Consider the following 11,567-nt stretch of genomic DNA (forward strand, 5'->3'; position numbering starts at 1 on the left):
GGTTTTTCAACAATCGTCAAAGAATATGCGGCACATAATGATGTATATGTGGACGTACTATCTGCCGTCATGCGAATTCGTGAAGGAAATTTACTATTTGTGTTGGATGAGTTTGATCTTTTTTGCTCTTTTTTGTGTTTACAGTACCACCTAATGGCTGAATTAGACCTAAAGAAAAAATATGCCGGTTTCATCATTATGAATTACCTCATTACCAAAAAGTAGGTTAAACTAAGGAGACGTTATTGGATGAAGAATCTGTATGTAAATAGAACGCCATAGCCTTCAAAAAAATTACAATAATGTCATCAATTAGAAATACGACGTACAGCTGAGGATCAATGCACAACGCATGACGCAATAATTTACGTCGCTTCATTTTTCGTTTTACGGCACTCATTTCCGCGCCGCAGATGTGGTGTGTGGACCCGCCTTAAGATATAAATGAAAAAGTGAGGCTAAGAAATCATAACAAAACTAATGGTATTAAACATTACGTATAATACGAAATTTGTATAACGTTTAGAAATGTTGGAAGAAGTACAAAGGCATTCTGTACACACTCTTGTGTTCAGGTCATTAAAGCGGTCTCATGATATGTTTTTGGCAAATCAAGGGCTTTTGCCTCCTGTAGATGAAAAAGCGTAAGTTAAATTTTTACGTACATAATTATATATCTTGTTAATCATCTATGAAAATATCGTGAAATTGCAGTGGAATGATCAGAAAGTTAATTAAAGCAAGAGATTCATATGGAATGGTATTTGATGATGTTAAAAAAATGCAAGCAATGAAGCATCTTAGGGAAGCCGAAGCTGGGCCAAATCCACCACCACCGGGAACTTCCGAGAACCAAAACGCTTCATCAAATGATAATGCAGTTGTTCCTTATACAGATAATAATTTAGTAGTTAGAAACCAACAGAATGCTAATCCCAATCAGTTAGCTAATATTATGAAAAAAGCTCCCACAATGCCCAAACCTAAGTGGCACGCACCCTGGAAATTATACAGAGTTATTGCCGGGCATTTAGGTTGGGTTAGATGTGTAGCAGTGGAACCAGGAAATGAGGTATTTCTTTTATGATCATATTTTATTTTTATTTTATAATATCTGTTTTTTTTTCTAGTGGTTTGCTACAGGAGCAGCTGATAGAATAATAAAAATTTGGGATTTAGCTACTGGTCAATTGAAAGTATCTCTTACTGGACATGTAAGTACAGTTAGGGGTTTGGCAGTGAGTCCAAGACATCCTTATCTCTTCAGTTGTGGTGAAGATAGACAAGTAAAATGTTGGGATCTGGAATATAATAAGGTAATTATTGAATTTTACTAAAATATCAACATTTAAACATTGAGTTGACTTTAATTTAATTTCTGATAATATTTGGAATTTCTAATTATTTTTAATATGAAAGTTTGTATGTTTTTTTAGGTAGTTAGACATTATCATGGTCATTTATCAGCAGTTTATACTTTGTCACTACATCCTACAATAGACGTTTTATTAACGGCAGGTAGGGATTCAACTGCCAGAGTATGGGATATAAGAACTAAAGCTAATATTCACACTTTAACTGGCCATACACATACGGTATCTACAGTTATTTCACAGGCATCAGAACCGCAGGTAACTTATTTATATTATTTTGAATATTTAAGTACATACTGTAATGTTCTTCGTAGTCAAAATATACTTATCCATTAATAGAAATCAACTGATATTAAGGTGAAAGTTGGAAGCCGTGTCTCTGAATAGATATATTTCTGGATCAAATCAGACACTTTCCAGTGTCACTTTGAGTCTTTCTACTAATTCACTCTTCTTAACGGAAGTAACAACCTACAATTTTACAGTTCTGCTTTTAGTTCCATCATTTTCAAGTTAATTAGTTTCTTAGCCAACTTCACATAATGATTTATTTATTTATAATACCCCTCACCTGATGTAATGTTCTTATTTATTTAAACAGTTTTAAATGATGGTATATCTTCCTTAGGCAATTTATTTATACACTAACACTTAATACACTAAACTCTTCACTACACTTTGCACTAAATTATTACTAAACACTTATCTATTTTATTTTTGGTGTTCTTTTTATTAACTCTATATGTTCACTATGACATTAAATTTACTGACTTTATCTAATAAACTATCGCTTATTTATAAATAATACCAAATAAAAAAGGCAGAATGAACTGAAGTAAATAAAAGAATGGTGGATGGAAGAGAAGCTGTGGGTTTATTAAGTTCATAAGATCACAGGAGTTATGTAGAGCAGCCAAAATTAGAATATACCAATCAATAATATAACTAGATATTGAAGTGAAATATGAGTTTTGATAAAGGCAGTAGAAAAGGAAAGTGTTGAAGAAAATTTTTGGAAAAAAAAATGAAGCACTAACCAAGAACTGAAATATTTCTATAAATATCCATCAATAATAAGATTCAATTCAAAGAGTGAGTGAGTTAGGGCATACTAAAAGGATACCAGGAAATAAATTTGCAAAAAGGGTCATTGAAGAAGGAGGAGGATGTGGAAGAAGGCGAGGGAGGTCAAAAAACGGTTAGGTACAGTGCAGGAAGGTATTAGGGAGGTATAACAGAATTGGATTGTAAAAGTACAGAATTGCAACTTGTGAAGAATTGTGAAATCAGTTTTCATGGCCCAATTTATGTTTGATACATGTAAAATTAAAATGCATATTATTACTATTGAGAGTAGAAATAATATAGAAAAATGCAAATTCAGTTATTATAGTACTCTCAGAATTAATTGTCATTGAATATTAATTTCATTTTTAGGTTATTACTGGATCACATGATTCCACAATTCGATTATGGGATTTGGCGGCTGGAAAATCAATTTGTACATTGACCAATCACAAAAAAAGTGTACGAGATGTAGTTTTCCATCCAACACTGTAAGTAATATCAACTTATTACATTTAGCAATGTCAAATTTTTATTAAACTTTGGTACAGAATTATATAAGTAGTTTATTTTACAAGGCCATTAAGTGGAGTATAGTTCTTTTATTGAATTTTTTCATTTGGTGATGCTCTGTTATCTGCTATTACTATTGTGACAATTAGTGGACACATCTCTGTTGTAACACCTATCTTAGTGGTAAATTCTTCGTTGTTTTTGTATTGTAGAAAGTAATTAGAATCAACTCTGTGATTTTTGTCTTACTTCACTCGTAGTTAACTCTGTTGAAGTAAAAATCTTAATTTCATTTCAGTAAAATTACTTTATCTTTAGCCTTATGATATAATGTATCATTTTCCAGACGAAAAATGACAATGTAATGTAGCATAATACACTACAGTATGATTTTTTTGAATAACATTGCACTACATTTATTTTTTGAAAAAGCCGTAGCTATAAAACATTTTTCTTGTTTCACTGGCTAGTTATAATTTCTATGACAAGGTGATAGTGAAATTTTCAATTTTTAGAGATGTTACTTCACCAGATATATACTTACTGGTATTTAATATATAAACATCATATTTATTAGGCCTGCTTGATAGACATAGTTGTAATTTCAATGTAGTCAATCCTATATTTTTTGATTTTAGAAACATGTTTGCTTCCGCTTCACCAGACAATATCAAACAGTGGAAATGCCCCGACGGAAAGTTCATCCAAAACCTCTCGGGTCATAATACAATCATCAACTGTCTAGCTGTCAATCCAGAGGGAGTTTTGGTATCCGGTGGTGATAATGGTACCCTTCACTTCTGGGATTGGCGTACAGGTTATAATTTTCAAAGATTACAAGCTCCTGTCCAGCCTGGATCAATGGATAATGAAGCTGTTATATTTTCAATGACGTTCGATAATTCTGGATCAAGACTGATTACAACAGAAGCTGATAAAACTATTAAAATTTATAAAGAAGATGATACTGCTACCGAAGAGAGTCATCCTATTAACTGGAAGCCCGATATACTTAAGAGAAGAAAGTTTTAAATAAGTTAATTTGTAATAAAAAGACAAAAGATGAAAAGTGGTATACTGTTTTTAAAATTATTATTATGTATTTCTTAAATTTTTTATTGTAACAATTATATAACAGTGAACCTATTGGTTATTAGCATTCCTTTTTATGTTTAATACATACTTGTCAATAAATTCTTCTGACAATGAAAAAACATGAATTGTATGGTATGGTATTTGGTCATTTATTAATCTATTGACTTGTATCAAATTAAATATTCGGGAAAATTTCCTGGTGGACAATGAATATGAAACACCATTGCGCCTTTTTCATATCCAAGAACAAATAATTGACTAGCATATTTGGGTCCATGTCCATTAATTTGACACATATAACGCTTTTAGTCCTTATTTAAAATATGTATTCTGTTTAGAAACTCCACAAGTCCTCAAAATGTCGCACATCCGCTCAAATAGTGTCATAATAAGCGTTTGGAATTAATTCTAACTTTAACTTTCACTTTTCGAATGATAACTGAAAAACTGACAAAGTTACCGCGATAGTAACTAATTACATGATATTATTTGAGATAATATTTTCAAGTTTTTTAGCACCAAGAAAACAATAAAAGAGATTTTCTATTGGAGCGGAGATGTGATGTGATGTTTCTGGTAAAAATAAACATCTAATGCCTCCGTGACGAGTGGCATGCGCAGATTGCTTATATTTAGTTTGAAAATGTCGTCATTTGAACAGATGCTTCTGTTAGTCTTAAAGGGCCTAAAACAAGTTATTAATAGAAATGAAATTATGAAAAGTGCACAAATGAAAGGCAAAGAATATCTGAACGATAGAGTCATCCATGTAAATAAAGAGACAATGGGTGAACCATATCGGCAAAGTTTTGTTTATCAAGTAAATACGTTTTGTTATTTTTAGATGTAGACCAACTGTCTTTTTAAAACTGTGATTGACAAGAGAAAAGATAAACACCATGCATATTTGCAGACTTTAATTCAAAGTTTAGGAATTTCATAATAATTCTTACTTTTTTCTTTAACGGTTCTTTGAGAACCAGGGTCTTTCTGTCCTGGTGCCTCCATCGTCGAACCCTTTTCTGGATTAGATTCCATGATATTAGTCTATTGCAAATAATTCTTGCAGGATTCGTTCGGGTGCTCTTTCCGGCACCTTCAAAATAATGCAAAGCTGAAAAGCAAATCATGTGTACTCTAGTTCGAAAATTTTTTAAAATTACTTTTTTTAGTATCCATGAAATCACTGTAGACCTTGGTGTTTGGCTAACTTATTGGCATTGGGAAAATCACCTAATAATGGAAGAGGTAAAAATAGACCAAGGAATGCAAAACCTGGAGGAGTGATCTGGGAAATAGAGGAAAATAATTACTACCTTAGTTAATTATTACACACAGAAAATGCTTGAATTACTTCTTACAAAGTATCCTAATACAAACAAATTAAGTTTTTTTAATATTTTTTTTTCGTGACTAATCGAAGAAGGTTTGTAATAATAAAAAAATTATCAATTAGGGTGCAGATGTACTTATTGGCTTTGTTAACGTGAGCGTGAGCGATATTGTGCGATCATTTTAATCCTACACCATATAGAAGTAAATGTGAGCAAATATAATAAATTTATGATAACTAGAAGATTTATAACCCGATTTTTGCGGTGTTCATTATCTCTATGTTTACGTCTTTAGAGATGAATTCAATGACGTTTTGAAATTTCTAGCTCCAAAATCAATAAAATTTTATCATTTTTTTATATAAAAAAGCAATAAAGTACATCATAATTCTTTGTGTTGATTTTCAGTATTTTAAATCAAGATAAATAGACGTCGAATTTAATAAACAAACTGTAAATATTTCAGATATATATTTTTTTAATTATTAGTAATTTTGATGTAATAAAGTCTTTAAAACAAAAAATTGAACAGTAAGAGAATTAATATGAGAAATATTTTAAATTTCATTTCCTCATGGTTTAAAAAAAATAAATTTATTGAAGAAACCAAGCCGATTATAAAAAAAAGATTAATGGGGAGTTTCTTGGCTTTTGTCAAGATTTAAAAATAAATAAAATGACAGAGAAATGTTTTGTCTCTGAAATAATAAATAATAATAATTCAGAAAAATCCTGAAGAAAAAAAATGAAACTACACGTCCCGAATAAAATTATTTATCTGATTATTTCAAGAGTAATAATATCCTACCTAAATGTTTTTAAATTGGAAACAGTATTAGTTTATTGAAGGATTCTCTTAGCAGCAATATAGAACTTTGTGATTTTAAGAAATTGTTAATAAAATCAATCAATTTTTAGTTGTTTAAATTACCACCACACTCACAGCAAATTATCGTTAAACTGGGTCAGTTTCAATTGGAAATATCTTTTAGACTATTTTAATTTCATCCAATTATCCTGATACCTGATAATTCAACTCAAAGGAATTCCTCGTTTTACTATGTGACTTGCCTTTAACAACATAATTTCTGGATCTAGAAGCCCTATCTAGAAGTGCCAACTATTTATTGATGACCCTAGATTTCGGAGGACAATAAAAATTGGACAATTATGGTTATAGTATGGCTTTATATGAGCTCTCTTGGGACATTACCAGACCAGATTCACAGGCTGGTTTGTGAACCATTAAACAAGTTTTTGTACCAAACCTATTGAAGTTTTTAAAAAAACAAAAATGAAACTGAATTAAAGAATATGAGAAATATTTTATTTCCTCCTGGTTTTTTAAAAAACGAATTTATTTAAGCAAACAAGACGATTATAAAAAAAGATTAATGGGGAGATTTTTTCCTTTTGTCAGCATTTAATGATAAAAAAATGTTTTGTCTCTGAAGTAATAAGTTTCAATAATTTCAGTAGTATCCTAGTATCATTGTGATATATGTATACTGAGGTCTTGAAGTGACTATTTTTTAGGTAATTATGAATATAATAATATGAATAATTTCAATTTGAATCAATGAAACAATTTTTAGTTTTTTTTCAATTAGCACCCACAGCCAATTAATGTTAAACTGAGACAGTTGTTGCCACAGAACATACCCTAAAACGGTACACAAAATGAAGCATGACGCGCTCTATATGTTCTTAAATGTCAAATTTTGTTCAACTTGTTGAGAAACTGTGATAACACACATAATGACCGCCAGTACTAATGAGGACGCCATTTCAAACTGGCATAACATAACGCGATTAGGCTTGATTCTTAGCGTATTCAAAACAAAAAACGTAGAGACAATACAAATTTTTGGCGGTAAAAACTGTCAAATTTCAATTTTGTTTTCTTTTGCTTCTTTAACAATGAGAGGAATATTGAAGTTAGCTACAAGAAGTTGAACTGTCGATCAGGCATAACGTTTCTTTGAGTAAATTTTCACTTCTCTGTGTGGTTTAATGGGGTTATGGCCATAGAGATAAAGTAAAAGATAGAGAGAGCAAGGTATGGGAGCTTGTTCAAATGAACCCGAACTGCTGATAGAGAGAAAAAGAGCATCGGTGTAGTAGTCTCTAAGTTTATCTATTCTATTCGCTTTGAATGCTAGGAAAGCCAAAAGAAGGGAATAACAAGTTTTGATTTTAATAGTTTCTAATAATACAATTTCCCATACTTTCATGGTTATACCTCATCACGTAATGAAACCTATAACAAAAAACTTACTCTACAATCATTATTAACATTACTTTTGATAATTCTAGTAATTAACTTCTTAATTAAGTATGGCGGATACATGTTTATATTAATATCTGGTTGTGAGTTTTTTATCATAATATGTTTCAGTAAATTAGTTGTTTATTTATATTTTACGTATAAAAATATCAGCAAGTTTAACAAATAATTAAATATCACTTAATGTTCAATTTTAACATAAACAAGTTTTCAGTATAAACGTAATAATCAGACAATGAACCTCAAAAAAGAAAATGCAGAAAATTTATCTAATAGGAATGTTCTTCACCATACACACATACATCAGTACTACTAGATGCGTATCTTGTAGAGATAATCTTCCCTGCCACATGGAAACAACAGAGGCTACTTTAGTTTTGAACTTTGGATACGGTCTGCAAAATACTTGAAGACATACTGACTAGAAAATACAAGCAATCGTAGAACCGTTATTCCGGAAAAGCCATCCCACTCTCGCAACCATCTCATTATCAATACCGGTAAAAAAGCGATTTCCGAGGTTTTGTTAAAGGCAAAACCTAAAAAGTACTGTCTGGTAGAAGCACTAGACATAAAGAACGTCATCAACACTGTCATATGGGGAGTACATTGTAGCTTTTCGCAAGAAAGACGTGCCATGATACTTACAGATGACTGTACACACACAGACACTTCTGGAAGTGATTAAACTTCCACCAGGATTCAGAGCTTATGAGTGTAAAGGTTTCTGCAGTAAGAAAACAGAAAATCAAATCGAAAGTAACAATTCAATTTAAGGGAATGCCTGATGGAGTTCATATATAATGGAAAAACAAATAACTTTTGAAAGGAATTAAAGTTTTTAACACAAAGAACACTCTCTTAGCAATAATCAAACTAAAAGTAACAAATAATTCATGGCATAAGAATTAAATTGTAGATAAAAAAACTAATGTCACTACTATAAATGCGTGGGGTGCTTTGTATGATGTTTAACTAATTTTGTATCTTGTAACCAATAGGATTCTGATTTTTTTGAATTAAGAAAAAAAGTGGTACATCTGGTAAGAATAAATTCAAACGAAATAAACAGGTAAACAGTTCAGAAAATGCTCATATGAAACACTGGAAACATTATCTATTCTCAAAGCAGTAAAAGACTCTATGTAACTACTGTTTTATTGTGCAAAATACCGCAGCTCTATCAATAGAAGACTTTCAATTTTACATAATTTAGAAATACTCTGCAGGGCTTCTGTGGAAAATTTTAGAATTAGAAAGAGTAAAACTTTTGTTGTCTAACTAAGAACAATCTTATAAAACGTCTTTGTTTGCCAAATATTTCTTCAATACTCAACCCTATACAATCTAAAATATCGGAACATAATTTTTTTGTAATGTTCAACTGTTGAAATAGGGTCAGCTGCTTTAGATATTTTTTTAAAACGTAAGTTGAAGATACAGGAGAACAATGACTGTTACCATTTAACCTTTGAGCATATGAAGTTGTAAGATGTAGGTAAATGAACTACCAATTTGTCAACAAATTGTGATTGGTCGTTAAGTTTTAAGTTCTGTCACAAGCGGATATTGATTATGCATATTTTGACAGTCTGCTAGCCCCTTTTGTGAGTCAACATTTTTTGAGATAGTATTAAAAAACTTTGTTTATTTTCATTAACCAATGTCAACATGTAAATAAATACCTTCAACATTATTAAAATTACAAATAATTTTTTTGTAGATACGTAATCTATTAATACTCTCTTATTTGTATTTTGACGTTCTGTGTAATAAATCTTTCCTATAAATGATAAATTTTAGGCCAGTGAATTTTTCATCAAAAAATTTGAGCCCTTAAATTGGTACCGATTATTTTATGATAACGTCCTTTGACATGTTGCGTGAAAGTTAAATAAATATAATTTCGTAAGCAACTGATTTCAAAATCTGAAATTAATAAAAAATGACTTCTGTCCAGTGAGAGGATGTTCGAAAAGGGCAGACAAGGATCTAGTTCGTTTTTTTCTAATTCCTGCTACAATAAAAGGTCATAGTGAAAAATGTATACAATAACGTACTCTTCGACTGATCTCCAATCATTTTCTTCAACTCTCTTCTTGTTAGCATAGCTAAATGTTACGTCAGTAGATTTTGCAAGAAACAGAGTTTATCTTCTAACTTTGCAATGCATTTTTCGTCATATATTTCAACAAAACTTTTTGGTAGCGATACTGAAAGCTCAACCTTTCACTGGCAAAGGCTCGCAGACTCTAGCAATCGCTAGTGTGACTCCTCGTTCTTAATTAGTCTTATTTACTTCTGGGTTTGACATTTGTGGTGGCAGAGAAGTACACCAAGATGGAGTTGGCTTCTATTTTGGATCCATTACATAAATCAACAAAACAAACCGTAATAAAAAGAAATCAACAAAAGTGCGCCCATCAGTGATTCTTTCATGTCACGTGATAAATCATAGATTAATTATTTTAGCACATAACTTTAAAAAGTCCTTGTAGGTTGAACAAACTTTACTTGTATCGAGAGAACTTTTGAGGAATTCTTGGTGCTCTACATTTTTCAAGTTATTTCTGGGTGTGTAGTTTTGAGAGTCCGAATATTTATCTAGCGAAAGGCAATAAACCTATCCAAAGGAGCTGAGCTGAATTCAAACGTATCAGATTGAGTAACGATAAGGGTCCCTCCACACTCTCGCGAGAATCTTGCTGAAAACTTCTACGAGATTCTCAACGAGAACGTAGTGAGAACTTCTTTTCGGTACACACTTTCACAAAGTTCTCACTACAGTTCTTACTACAGTTCTCACTACAGTCCTCACTACAGTTCTCACTACAGTTCTCACTACAGTTCCCACTACAGTTCTCACTACAGTGATTAAAAATAAATAGCGAAAAATCATTCAAATCGGCGACTCGATCGTTTCTTAGAAACATGCGAGTTTGGAATCAATAAACCTTCTCGCCTGTTCTCACGTTCTCGCGATCCTTTCTAGCGCTGTTCTCCATCTTTGCCGGAGAACAGCGCGAGAAGTTGAGAAAAATACGCGAATCGGTTCCACATTTGCATATCTCACATGTTTCTTGCGTTCTCGCGAGATTGTGGAGGGACATTAACGACTAGTGTTCAGGACAGCCAAAAACTGGTTATAGGCACGTCATAAGAACGTATTTATCATATACTGACTGAAGACTTATGCATGCGTGAGCTATTCGCTCGTTGTTTGGCGTGTTTGCTGTGTGGAAACTGTATCCACGACTACACTCCTGAAATGGAAAACTGTGAAGACAGTGGATTGGAAAGGGCGAACCTGCTCCGAAAGAAGAAGCAAAGACGTTTTCATCGACTGCAACAGTGATGGTTTTTTGGTTAGGTTAGGTTTGGTTTTTTGGAATAGTCTTGGGATTCTGTTTATCGGATATCTTCAACAGGGTGAAAAAATAACAGTAGAATATCACGTATCATTGCTTGATATCAATCCAGTGAAAAATTTCAAATATGGACATTATTCGTTATTTTGTACTACCATTAGTTACTATAGCTACCAGCAACCGAAGGCATATAGAAGCATTAATGCTTTAAGGTAGGATTTTCGACTACCTGATGAAAAATCCTTTGTTTACGGTAAAAGGATCAAATTCAGCATGCATATTGTTCAAATGACCTATTTAGATTCTTTGTGAGATTTACGACAAAAATTTTGAATTTGATCAGTTTTTAAAATTCCATACATCAGACATGAAATCGGCCTTGAGCAAAAATATCAGAGGGTTATCAGCCAATCAATTAATAACTTATTTTTTATTGATACGAATCGTTTGTTTTTAAGAGCTGCTTAACATTAAATTCACTGGCCTATGCCATTGACCTTAACTATAAAATTAAAAAAATTCTGGATCCTTT

At 31.8% G+C, this 11,567-nt stretch overlaps 1 protein-coding gene across 1 annotated transcript; it reads left to right on the forward strand.

Moving 5' to 3' along the window:
* The first annotated feature begins 398 nt into the window (after positions 1–398).
* Positions 399–4,165, forward strand: LOC130899257 (pleiotropic regulator 1). Its single transcript, XM_057809043.1, has 6 exons — positions 399–644; positions 715–1,072; positions 1,131–1,316; positions 1,437–1,631; positions 2,811–2,929; positions 3,590–4,165. The coding sequence occupies exons 1-6, from the start codon at positions 529–531 to the stop codon at positions 3,981–3,983; spliced, it is 1,368 nt and encodes a 455-aa protein (XP_057665026.1). The 5' UTR covers positions 399–528; the 3' UTR covers positions 3,984–4,165.
* Positions 4,166–11,567: the final 7,402 nt, after the last annotated feature.

The sequence above is a fragment of the Diorhabda carinulata genome, chromosome 11 (genome assembly GCF_026250575.1).
Source record: "Diorhabda carinulata isolate Delta chromosome 11, icDioCari1.1, whole genome shotgun sequence".
NCBI classification, from domain to species: domain Eukaryota; kingdom Metazoa; phylum Arthropoda; class Insecta; order Coleoptera; family Chrysomelidae; genus Diorhabda; species Diorhabda carinulata.